Here is a 25,769-nt window from a genome sequence, read left to right as displayed (position 1 = left end):
TGGACCTCCTGATGGGAACAGAGCATGTTGAAAGTAGATCAGGGACAACCCCCTGGGTGAGAACACATGGAACTCAATTACAGTTGATTCCAGCGACACTGTCCTGCGTGGTTAGAATTGGAGGATAGCTCCACGCTGGTACAGTCAGGGGTTGAGAATACAAAATGAGGACAAGCGATGCAGGACACCTAACTAAATCCCATCTCCACAGGCAGAAACCTCATGTTCCCACTGGCTACAAGCTGTCATTGTCCAAAAACGCCCTCTTTCTGTTGCGTGGTCACTAACAGATGGATGACCCCCAACATGGGTTTCCTTTGGAAAAAAGAAACAAATAGAAACCCACTTGCACCTACTGTGCTTTTCCTCAGCCAGGACACGTGCTTTTCAGAGGAGAGGAATGGAAACATTGAAATCTCACCTAAATTCTGAGATCAAATACATCCACTTCCATTGTGGTTTTCTGCCCTCTCTTGAACAGAATATTTCTCCATACTAGTGGGCAAAACCTGAGGTGTGATTTTTTATGTATGAAAACAATGATTTGGTATGGAAAGTTCCTGGTGAAGAACTCCAATTTGCTCCTGCTTCCTTCAATGTATTTAGAAAATCCTCTTACACGTACAGTGGTGAGGATAGCGTGTCAGATCATTTTGTACTTAAGGATGGATAGCTGATTAAGCACTAGAGATGTCTCAACTAAGTGAACTACTGTTGCCCTAGAAAAATAACTCTTTTTTAAAAAATTTATTTTATTACTTTATTCATATTACATCTCAATGGTTATCCCCTCCCTTGTATCCTCCCATTCCTCCCTCCCTCCAATTTTCCCTTTACTTCCCTCCCCTATGACTGTGACTGAGGGGGACCTCCTCCCCCTGTGTTTGTTCATAGGGTATCAAGTCTCTTCTTGGTAGCCTGCTATCCTTCCTCTGAGTGCCACCAGGTCTCCCCATTCAGGGGACGTGGTCAAATATGAGGCACCAGAGTACGTGTGAAAGTCAGACCTTACTCTCCACTCAACTGTGGAGAAGGTCCTGTCCATTGGCTAGATATGGGTAGGGGTTTGAAGTTTACGGCCTGTATTGTCCTTGGCTGGTGCCATAGTTTGAGCAAGACCCCTGGGCCCAAATCAGCCAATCATAATATTCTTCTTGTAGGTTTCTAGGATCCTTTGGATCCTTCTACTTTACCATTCTCCCATGATTCTCTCATCTAGCGTCCCAATAGGATGTCCTCCCCTCTATCCCAGTTTCCTGGTTAGTGAAGGCTTTCGTGGGACATGCCCCTTGGGCTAATATGCAGATATAAGTGAGTATATACCATTTGAGTCTTTCTGCTTCTGGGCTAGCTCACTCATTATGATCATTTCTAGCTCAATCCATTTGTCCACAAATTTCGGGAATTCCTTGTTTTTAATAGCTGAGTAGTATTCCATAGTGTAAATGTACCACAGTTTCTTTATCCATTCTTCTATTGAGGGACACTAGGCTGTTTCCATGTTCTGGCTATTATGAATAAGGCTGCTATGAACATGGTTGAGTAAATTTTCTTGTTGTATGCTGGAGCATCTTCTGGGTGTATTCCAAGGAGTGGAATATCTGGGTCTTGCGAAAGCCCCATTCTCCGTTTTCTGAGATAGCACTAGATAGATTTCCAAAGTGGCTGTACTAGTTTGCATTCCCACCAGCAATGAAGGAGTGTTCCTCTCTCCCCACATCCTCGCCAGCACGTGGTGTCACTTGAATTTTTTATCTTAGCCATTCTGATGGGTGTAAGATGGAATCTCAGAGTTGTTTTGATTTCATTTCCCTGATGATTAAGGAGGTTGAACATTTCTTTAAGTGTTTCTCTGCCATTTGATATTCCTCTGTTGAGAATTCTCTGTTTAGTTCCAAGCCCCATTTCTCAATAGGGTTATTTGGTTTATTGGTGTTTAGTTTCTTGAATTCTTTATATATTTTGGATATTAGACCTTTGTCAGATGTAGGGTTGGTGAAGAGCTTTTCATAGTCTGCAGGATGTTGCTTTGTTCTCTTGACAGTGTCTCCTGCCTTACAGAAGCTTCTCAGCCTCATGAGGTTGCATTTATTAATTGTTGACGTTAAGGCCTGGGCTGTTGGTGTTCTGTTTAGGAAGTTGTCTCCTGTGCCAATGTGTTCTAGGCTCTTAATGATAACAATAGTCAGGATCTAAATCTCTCCTCTCTATTTCTCTTTCTTTCTCTCTGTGTCTCTGTGTCCCTCTGTCTCTGTCTCTGTCTCTCTCTCTATGTATGTGTGTGTGTGTGTGTGTGTGTGTGTGAGCTTTTATTGTGGAGATGAGCCATCAGTCCAACCACTCTAAACAATCTTTGATTGGATGTCAATTACATTTCATGCATGGAACAGGCCTCAGATGTATGAGTGTAGATATTTATACGTAACAAGCATCCTTCGGATTATAAAGACTGATCCTATGCTCATCACGGCTTTTAGTCTTTACTAACATTATTCTGTTTCTCACTTTAACAAAACTATAAGCCGTTTTCAAAGCTGGGGAGATTTAGAGAGATTGTTAATGACAAAAACCTGTTCTCTGACCATTCTAATTGAGAGAAAGTGGACTTTTGGTTTTTTGAAATACAGTTTTTTTCTTATAAAATTTAGGAACCTCACAAATACAGAATTCGCATTTACAATGTTCATTTAAATAATTTCCTGGAATAAATTTAAATTTCATGGCAGAAGGTCCTTCACATGTATTACTATTCATTAGGGAAAATTTGCTACAATTACTATACAATTTTGATTGGTTTTACAGTATGCTATTTTGAGAAAAGATCAAAGGATTTCTATTGAACTGATCCCATTAACCAGTAGGAATAAAAATATGTATATTAAAAAGCTGCATTTTCCATTAAATAAGTAATCTCAGTCATTTTAAGGAAAATATCATTTATTAGACCATATTTTTGAGACTGATTAGAAGATAATTTTGTTCTTCATTTAAATTTGGGTTATTTATTATGTAATTATTCAAAAGTGAGTCTAATTAGGCAATAATAGCCAACACGTTGCTTTTAAAATGAAGGACTTTGAGCTACAGCCAGAAAAATAGCATAATAAATGTTGCATTTTCAGGAACATTAGAGTGTCTCCAGAATCCCATGGCCCAGTCAGCATGAGGAGCAGGTGGGCATTGTGCAGAATGGGTGGCTCTAGTCTGACATTGGTGAATGTGCTATCAGCATGCAACATGCTGGCCTGCAGCTGTGTTTTGTTTGGTTGACTTTTTGTTTTTATTATACATAAATTTAATTCTGTAGGATACTAGCACAAAAGTAAATGGAATATGGCCACAATAGGAGACAGGCACATGTATCAGCCTCCTTCCCTCCTTCCTTCTTTCCCTTCCTCCCTCCTTCCTGCTTTCTTGCCCCTTCTGTTTCTTCCTTCCTTGCACTGGGACCACACTGCAGCATTTCTCTTACCTTTAGCTATTACCTCTGAGATATAATCCCCACCTCATCAATCTTTTCTAAACTGGTATGTAGGGATGAAATTTTACATTAAAGGAAGTTAAACTACAAGGAAAATGTATTCCAAATTATTATAATGAGAGAGGTGGTGTTGGAATTCTTCCTGAGGGCAGAGTTTATGGAGGTGGAAAGCAAGGAGGCAGAGTTTTTAAGACAACAGTTGGAAAAGTTGTTGGGATGATTGTTTTGGGTCAATCGTTTCAGCCAAAGGACGTTTCCCTAAAGTGTGGAGCTGCCTGCCACCCCTGCCTTGCCAGGAGAAAGTAGAGAATGAGGGCATCGCCTCCTTGATGTTTATATTACAAGGAGATGGGGTCCAAGGCCCTTCACTAAAATCGACTGGGGTTTTTAAAACTGTAGGCTTTTAAAAATATTTACGTATCAAACACCAGACAAATCATTTAGAATCACAAGTGTCCTATAGAAAGAAATGTTAAAAACCACAGGTCAGGAGAAATCCTGTCTGGTGTTGAGTCAAGGCAAGTTAAATTGCCCAGGTTTGCCTTCACCAAAATTATGTCAGTACCCATGGTAGACATTACCAGAGAAATTAGACTCCCCTCTCAGGTTCTTAGTCTTGCTCATAGAAGAACCAGCCCATTGAAGAAAACTCATGGATAATTTTATTAGAGTTCAAAATTAAAGCCCACGGCAGGCAAGCTTCCTGGAAGAGAGAGTGTACATCTCTGAGTCTTGTACTCAGGAGGCAGTCAGACAGTTGAGGTCAATCTTAACTGCACAGCAATTTCAAGCTAATGGCAGTCACATGAGACATTGTCAGAGGACCAAAAAAAAAAAGTGTCAAATAACACATGATTGGATACTTGTATAATTAGCATATATTTGCCAAATTTGGTTAAACTTGAAAATATTACATATACATATATATGCTAATACCATGATTTGCAACACTAAATAAAAATACTTGTTCACCAATGACCACAGAATGCATTTTTAAGCAGCCGGTGTACATGTACAACATGAAAGCATCGATGGCTTGTTTTATATCACAACTTTATTAGAAAATGCTAAATTACCACACAATCTTCCTAAAGTATAGCACATATCCTGTTGTGCTTTGGAAGGAGACAGTGTCATGCATCCCACACTCTAAAAGCTCACCAACCATGAAAAGAGACATACAATATATTCAGAAAAATGTGGTATAAGTCTGTCTCTTACGATACTCTAAAGCCATGGAAGAATGAAACTGTGTTCTATTGTAATGTGTGCCAAAGCTGTATTTTGATAACAAACTTGGTTTCCTGTGGAGTTTTCTTGGTACCTTACTAATTCTATCTCCTCAGCTGCTTTGAAGGGTAAGCTGGCATATCTGGATTCCACTCCACAGGGTATGCTGCCTCCGTGAAGAGCCAATATGCCTTCTTGTCATCAGCTCATATGCTCCTTGGAGCAGCAAATGCTACAGTTGGCGCCAACCTCACAGGTCTCATCTCCACACACTACATATTAAAGAGGTCACTGTCATCATTATTAGATCCTCACTTAGTCACACAGTGATATAAGCCTGATAGTGGTAACAAAACAAGAAAAGCTTTAATAAGTTGTCCTTGTTAAAAAAAAATGATGCACTAAAGAAACCAGTAAGCAATCAAAACAAATAACACATAAACAGACTTTTTAAAAGAAGAATGACAAGTATGAACTGGCTATACCTGGAAATGCTAAAAGCTTTTGTTTCAGTGAGTGAATCTGGGTATATGAGTTCAAATCCAGGTTCATCCTCCTGATGTACAGTCAAAAGCAGATCACTGAACTTGTGCACCTGACTTCTAGCATCTACAAAATTCATTGGATAATATTCAATGTGACACTGTCATTATGTTGATAGTAATAAGAGTGTGACTGTGAAGTATTCTGTATCGTCTGCTACATGTAACCTTTAATAGAAAATAGCTGTTATAGTACTAGCAAAATCAGGAGTAAATAAGCAAAGAGCAAATAAGAAAGAAAAGCAACTAAGAAGTAAATCACATAATCAATGGAAATAAATCTACTTCCCCAGCCTAAAGGAGACATTAGTAGTTGGCAATTTAACATCTACAGCTCAGTAAGTCAAGCTCTGCACTTCAGCTTCATGTGCTTGTTCCACTGCGATGTGAAAAGGACGTATATTGCTAGTTATTATTATTTGAGAAAGAAAAAACCTAGGCCTTGCCACACAAAGCTTTTAAGATAAAGAATGATAATCTATCCTGCTTGTTCTATTTCCTAAGACACTCAAAGATGCTCTTTGTAGCATGACTTACTGGTCATCCCTACCCACACATTATCCAACCACTGCAATTGTGACAGGTAGCTTGTTGCCGTATTTTCCAAGGATAGCTCTGATAAGCTTGAGGAGAGGGGCCGTAATCTAATATCTAACCTTTCACCTTGGCTATTACACTTTAAACGAAAGAATATAATCATTTTACAATAAAAGAAAAATGAGCCAAGAGTAGTTCCATGCCTGGAATGTATAAAGATGCTCCCCTAAGGTGAACACACCTAGTATTAAGTCAGGAGCCCTGAACTCTACCCTAGTACCCAGAAAGCAAGAGGCTCAGAAAGATGTTATGCAGACCCCCCCCCCCCCCCCGCAGGCAAGAAGTGATAGACCTCAGACTCAGAATGCAGTCCCAACAGAAACTCTTCCCTTGATTTCACCTACACCACATTATGGGCCTTCAGATAAGGAGAGGAAAGAGAGGAGAACATTTTTAAAAGAAACTCTAAGCCCCAATCAAAAGAGTTCTTACTTTTAAAATCATTAAACACAGCAGCTATTACCGAAGAACAGTCTGAAATGGCTGCTTTCAGGGCACCAAAAAACTTAAACCATCATAATGAAAACTTGAAAGATGGAGAAATGTACTTCACTCCAACAATAGCAGCCAGAGAGATCCATTAAAAACAGGGAGCTTCTCAGTTAAGCAGAATCACACTCCACACATAGTTGCCACAGTTACAGGCACAATACAATATAGAGGACAACATGACATGGTATAGACAGCCGTTTATGACAAGTGGCTTCACAGGGCCTCCGCTCAAGGAAGGAAGGTCTCAAACATGATTGCCTCCACAGGGAAAACGTCTCTTGCCATCATCATGACAGCCAACTTAACTGTGGAGGATGGTATAGACTACAAATGTCTCACTTCCGAGACAGCTGACGAGTCAGCACCTTTTGTAACATAGGCGTGCATAAAATCATCAGGTCATCGTGCCTTTTTAAAGATCTTTGATCGTTTCCGAGCAGTTGATCACTTATGGTTCTGCCTGCTCTCAACCACCTAGTGACTCCTGGTGGGGTAGAATTCAAGTGTTACCGTCATCGTCAGAGGAGGAAGTGTTGGTCAAAGGTAACAAGTTGCCCACCACTGCTTCAGCAAGTTAGGTAGTGGTTCGAGACTAGAAATTAATTTTTAATCCAGTCTTATCTCACTCACTCAGTGTTGCATATGGATGATTCGAGGGTTATGGCAAAGACCAGCAGCAAAAGACAGGTGCATCGTAAGCGGTGAAGAGGAATATGCCCAGGATAGACAGAACTGCACAGCTGCTTAGGGCAGGTTCCAGTGGCTCTATGCCTCTGTGTGTAACACACTGCTCAAGTGCAAAATCACAACAGATTACTCTGCAATCATGAGTGTAGATGCATTAAACAGGAGAAAGTGCAGTAGTCACAGGCTTTAGGCTCAGGAAGCCTAAATTACCTAAGCTATTTGAGACTGTTTCCTTTCATTTAATACCCATAGCTGCAGAGCTCTGGCAGGTGGGGAATAAATCCGATAATACGTACATAGAACACAGCAGAGGGCCTTGTTAGCAATAACTAGGGAAGGCAACAGTTGTTTACTTGGTAAAATAAGAAAATAAATTCAGGTTTTACACTGAATCGGGCATGATTGGAGCTGCATTGAGCATCAGATGAGGATTACACTGTATTAGAAATATCTACTATAGATGCTATTTGGGAGGAAGTTAAGAGGCTTTTGCTAATATTGTATATTTATGTAAAGTACATCTGAGGTTTGGGGAAACAGCCCATGGGCTTTTTCCAAAATTCTGCCTTTACTTATAAAAATCGTGTAAAACCAAAAGTTAGCTGTGCACTTCTGTCAGGGAGCTGAGAGAAGTGCACAATACGCACATAGCCATGTGGGAGTGCTGCCATCCATAACGTCTCGTGCACCAGACGTACTCATGGTGTCCTCCATCTACCTATAACCAGGTTCTTTTTTTTTCCCCTCCTTTATTAATTTGCTCTTGTTACATCTCAATGGTTATCCCATCCCTTGTATCCTCCCATTCTTCCCTCCCTCCCATTTTCCCTTTATTCCCCTCCCCTATGACAGTTCCTGAGGGGGATTACCTCCCCCTGTATATGCTCATAGGGTATCAAGTCTCTTCTTGGTAACCTGCTATCCTTCCTCTGAGTGCCACCAGGTCTCCCCCTCCAGGGGACATGGTCAAAGGTGAGGCACCAGAGTATGTGAGAAAGTAATGAGCACTCTCCGCAGTAGAGTGGAGAGTGTGATATTACTTTCTCATATAACCAGGTTCTTAGCACATTCCTGGACCCAGGCCTGGGTGTTTGTAGAAGATATATGATGATTTCTTAGCCCTTGGATTTCTGGGTGTTGTAGGAAGAGAAACTGTTTTGCTATGAAGAAGCAAAGAAGAAATCAATAATAAAGAGTATTATCTATGTCTTATTACATAAATCCTCTTATTTTTTACTTTTGAAATGTAATCCATTTTGATGGAAGTCATATTTAAACACTCCAGGATTCTTAGCTGGTGTGCTTAGCTGCCACTTGTGTGGCTTCTCTTCTCTTTGATCGTTAAGGAAGTTTAGTTTTCTTAAACTTAAACTTAAGATGAGGGCCTGCTTAGCACCTGCATCCCAGCTGAGACAGGTCTGAGAAGGATGCTTAAGACTCCTAGAACTGCTCTGCAGGATGGAGAAACAGGATGCATGGTGTGTGTCAACCGTTTATTCATAGTGTTCTAGATGTCACATGCTGTGGCAGTAAAGGTGGAGGCCAAGTGATTAAATGAGCACTGCTATTTTGCCTAACTTTGAATAAGTGAATGCCTTCAGACACAAAAATTCAACAGTGTACTGTTAGGAAGTATAGAAAAAACAGTATGATGTTTGCATTAGTGAATATTGATCCTAATTCTTTCTTCCAATTTTCCTCCTTCCTGTTAGGTAGTAAGGGAAGTAGAGGTGTTGGATAAATAGAGGCAAAAATATACCATGCTAAAAAGCTTCATTTACTATTAGTGAGTTTGTGTGCATATGTGTGTATAGTGCATGTGTTGACATGTGCACACCACAGCTCACATATGGAGGTCAAAGGACATCTTTGTGTACTTGGTTCTTTCTTTCCCTGTCCATGGGTTCATGGTTTCTAGGGATTAAAGTTGGACCATCAGGCTTGCATGCTAAGCACATTGTCCACTGAACTATCCTGCAAGCCCTTACATCATATTCCAAAGCGTCCAGGGTTTGTAATCCCAGTAATCAAGAGGTTGAGGCAAAAAGATCGTGACTTCCAGGGAATTCCAAACTATTTAGTGAGTTCCAGGTGAGGTGGAGCCTCCATGTTACATACATGCATACATAGGCACACATGCACATACACAAACACATACACTGACACACACAAACACACACATGCTCATGGTGAGATTCTCTCAGAAGAATATGGAAATCTATAATATTAGTGCCAGTTCTTTGTCCACTTGTTTAATTCCCTCCCTCAAAACGCAGAAATGAAAAATCATTCATACTTGCTTAATGGTCACATTCACCCTACTTCATTCCTAAACATTGACCAACTTGCAATAATCCCTTCCCATAACCCATTAGAAACGTGCATTCTTTTCAGCAGGAATGTTCAATCTTCAGTCTAAGTTAAAAGGTAGAGAAACTGCTAAGAAATGGAGAAGCAGGAAATGACCATCGAAGAAAATATCATCTAGTCTGAAAGAGTGAAATCTAATAGAAATGGAACACTTCAGTCAAATTTCTTCATCCTGGAAAGTCTGCACTACACCAAGTGATACATGCTGGAGCCCATTTATTTATTTTAAAGTTTATAAGTGTTCCTGGATTACATCCCAATTCTTGGAAAAGTCATTGTGAGCACCATTGACCTCTTCCGAGCCCCCCCGCCCCCCCCCACTACCCATGCACACTCTTGGTATTCTTCTAATGGTTTGCTTGTTTTTCATCAACTGGTGCATAGTCCTTTGTATTTTAGAGGTATTTACTCTTGTTTTGTCATAGGTGCTAGAAATAATTTCTCTCTTTTCTTTCACTTGTAGTTTTACCTTGTTAGTGATGCCCAACGTACTGATCGTTTCACTTTCAGCTCCTTCCACTATGATAAGCTTTATGTCCACATTCAAGCAACTTCTCACTTTCCCAAACTCACTGTTCTGCAGCCACTTGGAGCCAGTTCACTGTGTAAAGAGCAAAATCCTTCTTTCCTCCATATTATTCTACGTGCATTGTTGCTACTTCAAAATCATATATTCAATTATGCATATTTGTGTGTCTGTGAGGGGGTAGGGTGATAGCACAAGAGTACAGCCTACAGATGCTGGAAGGCAGCAGAGTCCTCTGGAGCTGGAGTTGGGGGCAGTTGTGAGCTGCGAGACCAGTGCATGCTCCAGGGCTCAGCAATGAGCAGTCTCTCTGGCCCGAGTACTGCTCCTTATTAGTAGATGCCTCTGGCCTTTTGTTTTGTTTTTGTTTGCTGGCTTGTTTTTTTTTTTTGTTGTTGTTTGTTTGTTTTGTGTTGTCTCATTTTTCATTTTAGATAGGGTCTCTCTATGACTGATCTGGAATTTGCTGTGCAAAAACAGAGATTTTCCTGCAGGCTTTCTAAATTCTGAAATTAAAGAATGTATTACTTTTTTTATGACTCATGAACCTCTGTCCCATTCTGTATATGACCTAGAGTTTTCTTTCACAACAATTCTCCCAGCTTTTATGTTATGTATGACTTAAGTCTTTTGTTGTGTATCTACTTGCTTTGCTATATATCATGGTCCGTGAGGGGAATACATCAAGTGTCCTTGGCTACCTGTTGTCTAAACTTGTTCCTGGAAGCTGTGAGTATACAGTTATATAGTATATAACCTGTATGTATATAGTTATATAGGAATCTATATAACTATAAGTTTCTATATAACTATATAGCTATGCAAAGAAAAGGAAGGAAAATTCATGGAGAAAAAAATTCATCAAAGATGAATAAGTACTACTTATAAAGAAAGGGAAAAAATGAGCCTATCAGCAACAGCGAAGTAGAACTTTTGTTTACATTTGAGGACTTAGTAATAGCCACAGTGCTATGGCTGTACCTGTCTCAATAAATAAATGACAAAGTTGAGTAGGTACCTGGGACCAATAGAAACTAAATCCGTTTTCACTTTAGCACACACCATGATACTTTAAAGAGTTTTTGAAGGCCTAAATGGCATTAATTGCCACCTGAAGATTCTTTAAGAGTTGCAGACGGTGACACTGTGGACATATACTTTATAAATACAGTAGTCTGTAAACACATTGACCATATGACTTCCCCTAGATAAGACAGAAAAGGTGTGTTTTGTGCATATTCATTACTAAATGTAAGAAAAGCCATAAGGGTTATAGACTCTCACTAGCCTTCTCTCACAAGAAGCCAACTGAGGCAGCACCCGACATTTGCTGAGACTGCTCTAATGGCAAGCCATGAGCTCTGTGTCTAGCATCTTCATTCATATAAACCTGGTGTTCAAGAAAAGGTAATAATCCTATTATTATCAGAATGATGTCCCCTGGACCTTCCTTTAAGCACAGGCTTTGCCAGTTTGGAAAGCAGCAGAGGACAAGAAGAGATATACCATAGCTAATCTGATTGTAGCATTGTGTTTGTCCCTCATTCTTACTTAGTCTCCAAGTAACTGAGGAACATGAACATCATCCAGCATCCTCTTCCCTCCTGTTCACCCATCAGACAGACAAACAAGAGGGATTTGAAACGAAGAACAGCTATAATTTCTTAGGAAATGACAGCATAGGTTGAAATTAAACATGCCGTGTGTCTTTGCTCCTGCAAATGTGGTGTCCAAGCATGCCTTCTTCCGAGTGATCACATCATAATAACTTATTTTGGCTTATGCTATAGCAAAGGATAAAAATGAGAAAAATAATAGCCTTTACTGTTGTTGTTAGATATAAGAGAGAAAAAAATTGTACTAATCTCAATTGGCAAACACCCCAGGAGCCTACAGTTCCAATTTTCTTTTCACAGTACTAATGAAACTGGGTATGGGAAAAGTCAAATCTTCCCCATAAACCTAAAACCATTTTCAAGGCTTGTATCAAATTATAATAACATCCATATCTAAAGCACAGTATGGAGATCCATTCCAGTGAATTTATTCTAGAGAGATGATTTTCCTAAATGGGGCAGAGATAGAAATCTGAATGTAATTACTTTAAGTTAGATCTATGACAAAACCAGAGAGTACTACAAGATACTTTACAAAAAATCCAGTCTATACATCTTTCCAACCGTTTTTTTTTAAGTATTATTGTAAGATAAGGTGCCCAGCCAATAAGGCTAGTTAGCAGATGATATATGTAGAATAGTCTGGGGCTCTGTGGTCCTATATATGCACTTCTACTTCTGAAATATATAGCTGACATCCCAATGCTTTTATCATTGGTATATTTGGCTCTCTATTATTTCTTAGTACTGGCAGTTCTCAGAGTTACCTTTCAGGTGCTGGATTTCCGTTGTCACCAGTGTCAATAGATGCCCCATGCTTCATCCTTGGTATGACAAGGTCATGCTTATGATGAGGCTACACACTAGGCATGTATATTGAGGAAATAAAGCCAGCCTGGAAAGCTGCCTGGAAACCACAATCTTTGCCTGAAAGAGAATTTGGGGAATAGCATAAATATAATGGGATTACAGTGGAGGAACTGCTCATTCAAGTGTATAAAACGGTTTCATAAAATGCAGTCTGAGTGATAAAAAGAGCAGGTGATGACATGTCACTGCCTTAGCAAACTCGTTATTGGAGATATAAAGTGCCCCTGTCCACTACCAAACAAAGCCTCAGTATAGGTCTTATGGATTGTGACCTTAAATACCATTTCTCTTCTGCATTTAAAATTTTTAAATAAAGATCGGGAGGTTTTTTTGTGTATGTGTTTCATTTGATTCTACTGCTATTGTGAACAAATCCATGTCCTTACAGAAGCATGGCTTATAAGCTACGATGGAACCTTTTAGGCTGTCTAGTTTCACTTTGTTTTTTATTTATTCTTTCAGATTTTATACATATATATGGTCGTAAAGTACTAAACTGCCTTCTAAATACTAATCTTCACATGATAAATTAGTACAGGGTTCGCCCCTCATTGAAGAAGCTTCTCTTTCCAGCTCTATTATTTTTTAACATATATTTTGTAAATTGTGTGTACACAGGCAAGTGAGTGAAATATCCATAGAGACCAGAAGAGGGTGTTAAGACCTCAGGAACTGGAGTTACAGGCAGTTGTAACACATCTATCATGGGTGTTAGGAACTGAACACTTGTTTAAGAGCAGTATGCAAGCCTAAGCTCTGAGCACACCCCAACCCACCTGACACAACACACCCTTTTATTTTTCTTTTTATTTATTTTTTTAAATTTATTCTTGTTACATCTCAATGGTTATCCCATCCCTTGTATCCTCCCATTCTTCCCTCCCTCCCATTTTCCCCTTATTCCCCTCCCCTATGACTGTTCCTGAGGGGGATTACCTCCCCCTGTATATGTTCATAGGGTATCAAGTCTCTTCTTGGTAACCTGCTGTCCTTCCTCTGAGTGCCACCAGGTCTCCCCCTCCAGGGGACATGGTCAAATGTGAGGCACCAGAGTATGTGAGAAAGTAATATCCCACTCTCCACTCTACTGTGGAGAGTGTTATTTTTCAATAACAATATTTAGGGGCTAAAATGTGACTCTGTTCATTGAGGGATGGTTTAGCATGTAGGAAGGCCTGGGTTAATGAGCACTTCATAGATCAAATGTGATCTGCACATGAATTATCTAAGACTGGAAGAGGTGCAGGCAGAAGGACCAGAAATTCAGTGTTAACCTTGGCCTACAACTACAGAGTTTGAGGCAAGATTGAGAAACTTGAGGCTGTGCTTCAAAGACAAAAAAACATGGAAGAGAGAGAGAGAGAGAGAGAGAGAGAGAGAGAGAGAGAGAGAGAGAGGCCAAATGTTTCCCATTGTAGCCTAACAGTTGTGGAAAAATGGAAAAATTCACTTACTTTTCAAAAATTTGCCTTTTAAATTGCTTAGTTAAGAACAGAATAATCTTGCAATGCAATTATGAATGTATACTTTCAATTACCATATTCTAAAATGTAACTAGGCACAAACATGCGTGTGGAATACACAGGCTCTTATAAAGCTCCATGCCTTTTTAAATTTTTTTTATTTTTTTAATTTTTTTCCTTTATTAATTTATTCTTGTTACATCTCAATGGTTATCACATCCCTTATATCCTCCCATTCTTCCCTCCCTCCTCTTTTCCTTTTATTCCCCTCCCCTATGACTGTTCCTGAGGGGGATTACTTCCTCCTGTATATGCTCATAGGGTATCAAGTCTCTTCTTGGTAACCTGCTGTCCTTCCTCTGAGTGCCACCAGGTCTCCCCCATGCACCTTTCATGTTGATTTATATTTCCATCTACATATGAATGTTCTGTAGTGTTTTGTTTCATCTTTTGTTTGTATTTACTTTCTGGCTCTTGATGGCCTGCCACTTGCAATGTCGTTCAGGCTGGATACAAATTCATAGAGATCTACTGGCCTCTGACTCCATAATGCAGGGATTCAAAGTGTGACTCACCATACAAGGATAGAATATTTTAAGTAAGCAAGTCAATATCATTTGTTTTGGTAAAACATATCATTTTAACCTGTAAATAAATTTAGAAAATAAAACGTTAAAAAGTAAATATAAAACACACAGAACATTCTGGTGAAAGATTCATTTTTAAACATTTTAGACAACAGAGATGTTATGTTGTGCTTTGAACTTAGCAGTTTGGCAATATTTCTGCCATTTGCCTAGCACATTGCTTAATAAAACAAGAACCACAAGAAGCAGGGCTCCTCACTACACTGATCTTAACAGCTTCCTTTTCCCCATGGGGAGGGACACACTAGACACATTGTTACAAGGGCATCCAATAGGACAAGTCAGGAGCTGGAAGAGAAGGGTACAAAAGACACACCAAGAAAGACACAAAGACAGTAAACATAAATATACATTAAAATTTCAAAAATATGACTTGAAAACTTTTAACTGGCAAGCACAGATATTATTTTGGCATAGCAAAATGTTGGAATGAATCTTTTGGATTTTCTACTGCTACACCGACTCATCCTCTGACAAGAATGATGGGGAAATCCCTTAGCTGCCCTCATACTGGAAGGCATATGACCATCTAAGGTGCCACAGCATCAAATAGACTGTGGAAGGTATGGGTCTTCCTCAATCTGCTGGACCAAAACAGACTGTGTCAAACATTTCCAGATATAGTCCTAAGTTGGGACAAGAGAGAGAGAGAGAGAGAGAGAGAGAGAGAGAGAGAGAGAGAGAGAGAGAGAGAGAGAGAGAGAGAAGAGGGTGAGGAGGAGAGTGAGAGAAGGAATGAGAAGGAAGGAAGGAGAAAATAAAAGATGTAGGAATGGATGAGAATTAATTAAAAGCCACCTTTTCTTCGTCATTTTAGGAACAGTCAGTACAGAAGTTTCCTTTTCCCAGCTTTGACTGAATATGAAAGAAAAGAACTGACTGTGAGGTCAGGACCCTGGTAAAAGGCTCGCTGTTCTTGTCAGTGCCATCTACAGCCACAGAATCATTTAGATTACATTCCCAGCCAAACTCCAGTGCCTTCTTATTACTATCAAAATAGACACACTCTTTGCTCATAACATAGACAATGCATTTTGCATTCAATTCCAGCTGACTCTGCGAAATAATGACATAATGCTACATGGCTTTCTACAGAGTAGAGACAATCGCAAGTTCTTGGGGGAAAACTGGGCAATGGAATAATATGTTAGTATTGTGACCGTGTTTTCATACATTGTATAGGTAATGAATTCTTAATTTTATGAGTCAAGCATAAGTGGTTAAGTTCTTGGGCGGCTCACCTACTCATTTCCCGCTTTGTGGTCACTTAGCCTTGAAGTGGAAAAAAAAAATATATATATATATATATAAAGACTAAAGTTAAATGCATTTCCACTTCAGGTCATACCACATTACATCTGTTTCTTGGCTCCTTTTGTGACCACCACAAATCCTACTGCGTTTACCGCTTACACACACCTGTGTGCCGCAGAGCCCAGTGTGATGAACTGGCTTTAACAAGCTAACTTACCTTCCTATCAGAGTCCACTTTTTTTTTTTTTTGGTTTTTCGAGACAGGGTTTCTCTGTGTTGCCTTGGCTGTCCTAGACTCGCTTTGTAGACCAGGCTGGCCTCAAACTCAGTGATCCGCCTGCCTCTGCCTCCCAAGTGCTGGGATTAAAGGTGAACGCCACCACGCCCAGCTCCAGAGTCTACTTTTAACCATTCTAGACGTAAAGCGTGTTTGCATAGGTTATTTCTCCTCCTTTATTCTTGTTCTTTTTTATATATTATTACTATGATTATGATTATGATTCTCCTCTTCCTCATTATTATTAAATTTCAAGACAGGGTTTCTCTGGGCAGCCTTGCCTGTCCTGGAGCTAGCTTTGTAGAAAAGGCTGTCTCCCAAACTCCCAGAGATTACCTTGCCTCTGCCTCCCAAGTGCTGGGATCAAAGGAAAGGAAATGAATCAAAGAGAAATTCCGTTCACCAAAATGCTTTCACAGAGGCTCCCGAGTGCATTGCTGATCATTGTAACTTTTAGAAATGTATTTGTGTTTATTAGTACAGATTAATTATACATTTCTCTAATTTAAATCCTTTTCTTCTATTCTCTGTCATAAGGGGTTAAAATATGGCTGCCCTTGTTCTACTCTATGTATTTCTAGAATACATTATGTAAGTGGACACTTTAGCCTTACTGTCATTCATTTTCTACATTAAAATTAATATAAAATGTACTAAGAGATTTTTCCAGTGAGCATCACAATATAGCATTAGTGATCATATTTTTAATTCATAAATGTATCAAAGTTATGTAGCCTGTTATTGTATATCTATTGGAAGATATACAGTATGTAGTGTGTCTCAACACATTAATAACCTAATGACCTAATAACAAAAGTTAAGGAATATTGTTAGCCTTCAGATTTGGAGCCCAGATAGAAGTACACATTGTTTAATCAAGTAGATATGGAAATAGTTGTATAGTCTGATCAGATTTATAATGATGCTCATATTAGTGCCTATTAAAATTTTAATGTGAAAGGACGATATGAGAAGATTTTCTTCACTGGGTTTTGATTTTAATTTTCTTGAGAGAGTTTTATATGTTACTTTAAAATTATGATATTTAGAACCTCTTAAAGTGGGTTAGGTGGAGACATTTTGAGCTCTCATGTGACTTAAGTATTTTGGTTGGTGTTGAGAATGGGAAAGTACATTTCTTAGATAGGATACGCTTATCCAATGCTTATAGATCAGAGTTCTAGGTCTGCTCTTGGCTCTGTGAGCTCCTTCTAGAGTAGCACACATCTGTTTGGGGCTCTATTGCAGTTGTTTAAAACCATGACAGATAGATTTGAGAAAAATGAGATGTTAATATTCTAGTATTAAAATATCTAACATGAGTTCCTAATGGTAGACACACACACACACACACACACACACACACACACACACACACACACGCACTATTAGCATAGTGAATCTAAACCTTGAATTCCATTAAAGCCTTTAAAGTTGTAATATCATAAGCTTAATGGTTAGGATTCTAGGTCATTATCCCTTCATTTCCTTCTAAAAAACTGAGGTTATTGTGAAAATGTGATTGAATATTCCTTCGTCAGGTGCAGAAGAAAATGATTCAGGTAACATTTAAATACAATTGCCTTTTCAGCTCTTGAAACACAGTGACAAAAGAACACTGTGCCAAAGGCAAACACAGAAAGTTGTCATTTATGGAAAGTAGGCAGCTGAGCTAATTGGCACACTTTGGCAAAGATGAATGTATTTAAAGAGAAAGTGCCGCCTTTGGTTTGTCTGGTACTGACAGAGTTACTGCAGCAGGCTTTTGAGGGGAAATTAATTTCCTGTAATCAAATACTGTGGATTATAGTCTTTGCACCTTTCCACCTTGGCCACAAAAACAACTCATAGGCTTCTTAGACAGCATTACAAGTACTTCTGTAAAACAGGCAGTGACATAATCGGCACAGAAGGGTTCCACCTGCTGCGTGCTACAGATGCAGAATGTAGCTCCTTGTTGCTTTAGACCAAGACCCGTAGCATTATAAGCAACTACATTGATGAAGGAAAAGAAACAACAGCCAAAAAAAAAAAAAAAAAAAAAAAAAAAAAAAGCACCCTATAATTATTCGGAAGAAACAGTGATATTTTAAAATGGAATTTTCCTCTTTCAATTTTTTTCCCAAGATATATATTATTTTATTAATTTGTTCTTGTTACATCTCAATGGTTATCCCATCCCTTGTATCCTCCCATTCTTCCTTCCCTCCCATTTCCCCCTTATTCCCCTCCCTTATGACTGTTCCTGAGGGGGATTACCCCCCCTGTATATGTTCATAGGGTATCAAGTCTCTTCTTGGTAACCTGCTGTCCTTCCTCTGAGTGCCACCAGGTCTCCCCCTCCAGGGGACATGGTCAAAGGTGAGGCACCAGAGTATGTGAGAAAGTCATATCCCACTCTCCACTCTACTGTGGAGAATGTTCTGCCCATTGGCTAGATCTGGGTAGGGGTTCAAAGTTTACAGCCTGTATTGTCCTTGGCTGGTGCCTTAGTTTGAGTTTTACTACGTTTTACTTGTGTGTGTGAATGCCTGAACACTCACATATGTGACAGTGAGTTTATGGAGGTCAGAGGACAACTTACAAGAGCGATTTCTCTCCTTCTATCATATGTGGTCTGGGAATTGGATGCAGGTTGCCAGACTTAGCTGCATATGACTTTATCTTGAAGTCTTGACCACCTTTAAAGTGGATTTTCAAAGCAGATATAGAGTTTTATGCATTGGTACATGTTTCCAAGTAATTAACATGTACCTTCGTAGAAACATGCATCTACATGGATTCAATATTTTTATGGAACCTTGAGATTGCTTAAAGGCAGTGTACATATTTCTGAAACTTACAGCCTTCTTAACCCACTACGACAGAAAAGAATATTCCCCTGAGAGTAAGATTAGATAAACAATGGTGAGTCAAAGAAAGGAAACAAAAAATATAGAGCAAATGGTCCAGGGTCAAGGACTAATATCCCATGTTTCCCTAGCTTCCGCTCTTTGAAGTCAGAAAACAGAACGTTCTCACATCCTTACCTACTACATCCCAGGGGTTTTCTTTGTGTTCTGTGGGCAATCCCAGTGTCTCCCTAGGCCTTGGAGAAGACGCCAGATACCTGAAACCCATCCCTTGTACCCAAGGGAGGACTTGGCCTCTACTTAGAGAAATTTGGGTAAGGACTTTGTAGTTAACTCACCAGGCAAGTGATGCATTATTGCCTCTTTTATTACCATTAGTTACATTCTGAGTTTTGTCTCCAAACCAACATAGAAGGTATTTTTAGGGGTTGGGGATTTAGCTCAGTGGTAGAGCGCTTGCCTAGCAAGTGCAAGGCCCTGGAAGATATTTTTAACTGAGAAAGATTCAACCTTACATCCTTCTCCAAAGCTGCTAAGTGCTGGTATTTATTACTGGCATGCACCGCCACACACAATTAATAGATTTAGCTAGAGGATCACAAGCCCACTGCCAATGTACACATAAATGTATACTTATTAGATAAAGTACTTCAACAATAAAGGAAAAGAGTTCTCATTTACAATCACATATGTAAATTTATATCTTATAATTTTATAAAGCAGGCAATGAGGGCTGGAACGTTGCTCTGTGCTCTGTGTTTTTGTAAAGAATCTGAGTTTGTTTCTTAGCTCTTTGGTCAGGTGTTACACAACTCCAGGTCCGTGGAATCCAATGCTCCTGGTTGCTATTGTCACCAGCACTGTGTGGTTACCCACACACAGATACAGACACATAATTAAAATTAAATTGAAGAAACATACAATGGGACTATTGAAACTGTCTGGCTTATTTTAATTTTTGGTATTGTGTGCATTACAGAGTGGAATGAATTCTAACAAAGTTCCTTGCTTAGCTGTCCTGGTCAGTTTACAGTTAGCACTAAGTATTTAGAAGGCACGTCAATTTTATTTTTAGGATGACTTTCTCCTATATGACAGGGTACAGATATTTTGATTCTATTTTTTTTTTTTTCGAGACAGGGTTTCTCTGTGTAGCCTTGGCCATCCTGGACTCACTTTGTAGACCAGGCTGGTCTCGAACTCACAGCGATATGCCTGCCTCTGCCTCCCGAGTGCTGGGATTAAAGGCATGCGCCACCACGCCTGGCTTGATTTTTTTTGTTGTTGTTTTTTGTTTTTGATTTTGTTTTTGTTTTCCCAGACAGGGTTTCTCTGTGTAGCCTTGGCTGTCCTGGACTCACTTTGTAGACCAGGCTGGCCTTGAACTCACAGCGATCTGCCTGCCTCTGCCTCTCAAGTGCTGGGGTTAAAGGCGTGCACACCACGCCCGGCTTGATTCTATCTTATATGTTGAGTTTTTGATGTCTTATCTGATATGAAGGTACTCATTGGATCTGTGGTTTCAACTAAATTCTTCTTTCAGAAGAATGGAAAGATACATTGCAATAACTGTATCCCTTTGAGTCACTAGTTGTAGTGGCCATCAGAGGAAGAATGCTTTATTTAGTGATATCACACTTTCCTCGAAGGAGTGGAAGCTTTGGAATAGGCTGTGAAATAGATGGGTAATTTAGCATGTTTGCTGGACTTCAGGAAACTCATAATGACTTTGTTCTCATCCTGTTTCCTACAGCCAACCCCACCAGAGTGGGAGGCCGTGAACCGTACCCTGGCTCCGCAGAGGTGATCCGGGAGTCCAGCAGCACCACGGGCATGGTGGTGGGCATTGTCGCAGCTGCTGCTCTGTGCATCCTCATCCTCCTCTATGCCATGTACAAATACAGAAACCGGGATGAAGGGTCGTACCACGTGGATGAGAGTCGAAACTACATCAGTAACTCAGCACAGTCCAACGGGGCCGTGGTCAAGGAGAAACAGCCCAGCAGTGCGAAAAGCGCCAACAAAAACAAGAAAAACAAGGATAAGGAGTATTACGTCTGATCTCAAGATTCGAAAAAGACACTTGTATAGAAATAGTCTTCATTTTATCTGAGACATAATATAAACTTATTTACTTTCCTTTTTATGAAGCACATACAAAAGAAAACAGGGAATGCAATCAGGAGGGAAAACTCTTTTTAAAAAAACAAACAAGTATCTCATGCTCTTGTTTCTCAAAAAACGTAAATTAAAAAGATGAAAGAGAGAAGAAAGGAAGGAAAAATACTAGAACAGAAAAAAACAAAAAACAAAACAAAACAAAACAAAAAAACAGGGGCCAATAATTCCCTAACATCCGCAGTGTTTTCATTTACTCTGCCTGTCTTTATGTTGCTGGAACATTCTAAAAGACGGTGAGGACCGCACGCATTCATAAAGCAAAGGAGTATTACATCGAGGCACAGCACAAAACCAACACATAACACAACACACACAAAGAAGCTACCTATGATCCTGGATTCAGCCAAAGTGCTAGCGCTTTCCCGAGGAGCCAGTCGGTTGGAACGCCAGAGAAGAACGTCTGTCTGTGGGACCATCTGCAGCTCATGAGGAGGTGGCCAGCTGCTGCAACGGGAGCAGGGGTTGGAACTTGCATATGAGACAAAGTGCTGGCTTTTTTGAAGACTTGTGTAGGAAGGCATTCAAAAAGCCCCTTTCTGTTTGTGAGAGAATTAAAAAAAAAAATAGTATGGAGGCCTTATTTTCAACAACGTGAAATATAAGGCACATTTTCACACTAAGATTTCAAAACAAAAATGAGAGGGCATAGATGCAATCATTGGGAAATTTCCATGCACGCTTACTATGTTATTACATATGTTTATATAAAACCCATCTCTGTGTGCTTTCTGGACTGTGACAAGTGACGTTTTATAGCCTGTTGTATAGAAAATACAAAATATATCTCTGCTCTTCAGCCATTTTTGGTAAATTCAATGTTATAAGTGTTGCTAAGTATAGGGAGTTTTATGACATCGGAGCAACAATTATTTCGGACAGATTTTTTTTGCCACCATTATAAATTGCCACAATTGCTTACTTTTTTAAACAAAAATTACAGTGTAGTGTTTATTCTAAGAAAGATATGTATGAATGTATATAAAAGGACTCAGCTACTTCTTTTCTTATATGTATAGCCTTCATTCTGTTGCATTATTAAGTTTTAGTATTCGTATGAAAGGTGTGAATTAGAAAGTGAAATATATACCTAAGTATCATATAATCCTTTCTTTCCCCAATTACTCATATTTCTATATATGTTCAACACACAGACACACACATACACACACACACACACACACACCACACATACACACAGCCATCTGATATGATGGAACACTGAAACACACAAATACTGACAAATGAAAAGCGTGTAGGAAGACAGTTGTGCCAAGGTATTATGACAAATGGGTGATTTGCTTCATGAGATCCTGATTCCAGGAGACCTCAAATTCTTAGTCCTAGTAAAGGGAACCCTTTTTTTTTTTAAATTGAACTAGAACATCACCGTACACTGCTGCATAAATATGCATCACTCTACAGGCACGTTACAGAAACAATGTTGGTGAACTCTGGCTGCTTCAAAGGAAAACATTTTTTCCCATAAAATAATATATATCCTCTGAACATGATGTGCGTGATCAAGTTTTATGGAAAGTAAACGTTTTCTCAACTAAAAAAAGTATTCTCAGTAATTTTTGATTCTGTATTACTACCCATTAAAATCATTCTATATTTGTTGACTATTGACTAAATTTTACATCTATATCACTAACATAGTTTAGTTTAACATTTGTGTAGTAGCGAAGTATAGATTATACAACACTTGTTTGCATATTGTTTCAATGATGTTCATAGCAATAAATTATCATTGTGAGAAGATAATGCTGAGGTTGCAGGGTGATGCTTCTGTAAAAATTGGTCACATGACACAAGCATCTTCTAAAAGAATGATGCTAGGTTTCATGAAAGAGAAGGATACCATTATAATCAGCTTTAATCAGCAAGGCAAAAAAAAAAATTACAAAACACCTTTTGTGATACTTCAGTTGATAAAAAATATGCCAAGACGTGGCCTGGATTTCAGATATATATACAGTACCTTAGAAATGCATATATATCATAGCAAATCATAATGATCTACAGCTGCCAAGTAATTGTATAAGAAGTCTTAAAGGCTTTTCATCACTCAGAAAACAGAGGCATAAAATTAAATTTTAATACCCATTACTTCTGTTTCAAGTCTTCATATATTTTTAATTTGCCAGGTTAAAAGAACTCACAAGTCTTTTCCCCCTACCCCTCTCACTCAGTCTTACTCAGGGAAAGCCAGAGAAATAAAAAGGAACATAAAACCACTAATTTACAGCTTAAACATAATATATACATATATGTATATATATATGTATATATATGTGTGTGTTTTGCTTTTCCATTGTACCTATTTAATCAAACTAGTTTCATCTGGAAGGATTCTAAAAGATGATGGAAAACCAAATTGAATTGCAGTGTTTTACAGTGGTCTATCTGGGAGGCTTGCTATTTGTAATTGACTTCAGCGTTTCTTCCCAGCATGAATTTCAAAATTCCCCCACTGATAGAAAATGATAGTGCTGGTAAAAATACATCTGATTTTATTGACCTACTCAAAACCTAGCAGGCTCCCCTCTCCCTGAATGGAGAAGGAAAAGAGAGGACTATGAATTTTTGAAGGAAAAAGACTTGAATAAAACCCAAGTATCTTCATACTAAACATATCAGGGTCCATGTGTCACTTGCAACTCACAGGGGACTTCACACTACCTGGCATAAACTGATACATCTCTCGATTGTAACTTTTCTGATTGAGTATGCTTCTTTTTTTATCCATGTAATGTGTTGCCTTTAAAAATCAAAAACAAAAACAAAAACACAAAAACGATGACTACAGTAACGTGTGAGGTGGTTCATCCCTAAGAAGTCAAAGAAAAGCCACTTTACGCATACCCTTCTAGTGCTTCGAGTGACTGGGTGTCTAAAGGGTTTGTTTTGTTTTGTTTCTCTGTTGCAAGGCCAATTTATCCATTATTGGAAATGCTAAGCAAGTGGAATTTACTGTTTTGTTAATAAAATATTTCTTAATACACCTGTGGCTTACTGACTTTAATAATTGCATGCGACACCGTTTTGGTACTCTATCTGAAAGGAAATCTTGTCTTGTCCCCCAGACAAGGTAAAGGATGATGAAGCGTACTTTCCAGCACTTTACTCCTCACTAAGCACCCTTGCCTTCTTACACTTAAGATGTAGGCATCCATGTAGATCTCCTGTAAACAGAACCAGCAGAGAAGGATACAAACATGTGCTGATGTCAGAAATCCACTCTCTCTCTAAGTTGCAGTGGAACTGAAGCTTTATACACCTGTAATTGACTACAGAATGTCTCATTATCTGTGATTTTCCTAATTTCCTCTCTTCTCATCTGTACTAAGGATAATGTCAGAGTAATAAAGACATACTAATTATATGAACTAATGTTTCTTGTACAAATAAATGCACACAAAAGATGACTACTATAATATCATCATCTTTTGCAGGAATTAAGACTTTGAGAAAACATAAAATCATTTGTTAGGATTATTATTTGAAAAGTAATAAAAAATTTACCAAATCTGACACAAAATACACATACAATTTCTATACAAAAGTTATGTTTATTTTTTTTATTTTGTATTATTTTTTATTTTTTATTTTTTATTTTTTTCTCCTTTATTAATTTATTCTTGTTACATCTCAATGGTTATCCCATCCCTTGTATCCTCCCATTCTTCCCTCCCTCCCATTTTCCCCTTATTACCCTCCCCTATGACTGTTCCTGAGGGGGATTACCTCCCCCTGTATATGCTCATAGGGTATCAAGTCTCTTCTTGGTAACCTGCTGTCCTTCCTCTGAGTGCCACCAAGACAAAGCTTCTTTGTGGCAACCATTTGGCCCACCACTAACTTTCAATCCAATAGCCAGTAATTATTTTAATTCCTTGAATTTTTTGAAATAACTGTCCAGTAATAAAATCCTGAGACTTTTGCTTTTATTTCATAGCAATGCATTTCAGCAATTAATTATATATATATATTAGTAGCTATTAATATATTGTTATAGAACCATGTGTCATTTCTTTCTTAATATTAATCCATGAGTTTGACATGTATAGGAGAAACAACTCACATTTCCTTAATGTTTAAATTAAAGGCTATAAAATCTAGCTTAGTTTTAAAATGTAAGACATTACAAAGGTTGTGGCTGTACAAATACTAGAATCAGTACACAGGCAAGGCCACTTTTATTTGAATTGCTGTGGTAAAATAGCTGGACAAAGAAACTTGGATGCAAAGGGGCTTATTCAGTTTTCCATCAGGGTTACAGTCCATCAGGGAAAAATCAAAGCAAAAATTCAAGTAGCTAGTCCCATCAAATCCAGTCAGGAGCAATGAGAAACACATGTAGATTTTTTTTTTCGCTTGCTTTCTCTTTTTACACACTGTTCAACATTTCCTAACTGGGGAATAGTGATACCCACAGTGAGTTGAATTAATGAACAGTCAAGACAATCTCCTAAAGACTAGGCCATAAGTCAACTGAATCTAGGTAATTGCTTTTTGAGACTCTCTTCCCAAGTAACACTAGGTTGTAACAAGTGACAGGGAAAGCTAACCAGTAATTAAACCGAGGATTCTTGGATTATTGACCTGTGAGGAAACTAGTACTCAATCACAGGCACCAAGGGCTACAACGACACGTTTGAAAAATAAATTATATTTCTAATTA

The 25,769-nt window shown here is 38.8% G+C and overlaps 1 protein-coding gene across 38 annotated transcripts in view; it reads left to right on the top strand.

Moving 5' to 3' along the window:
- The window catches only part of NRXN1 (neurexin 1), a 1,076,640-nt gene extending 1,052,551 nt beyond the window's left edge, over positions 1-24,089 (top strand). For all 38 annotated transcript variants that reach the window (XM_084793840.1, XM_084793855.1, XM_084793827.1 and 35 more), the window contains one exon: positions 20,658-24,089. In XM_084793840.1, coding sequence (XP_084649966.1) covers positions 20,658-20,965 — 308 coding nt within the window. In that variant the 3' untranslated portion in view covers positions 20,966-24,089. The remainder of the gene's footprint in view (positions 1-20,657) is intronic.
- The last annotated feature ends 1,680 nt before the right edge of the window (positions 24,090-25,769 follow it).

This window comes from Acomys minous (assembly GCF_964271855.1).
Source record: "Acomys minous genome assembly, chromosome: 8".
Taxonomy (NCBI): Eukaryota; Metazoa; Chordata; class Mammalia; order Rodentia; family Muridae; genus Acomys; species Acomys minous.
The sequence above is the reverse complement of the archived record's forward strand: the minus strand, read 5'-3'. Positions and strand labels throughout refer to the sequence as shown.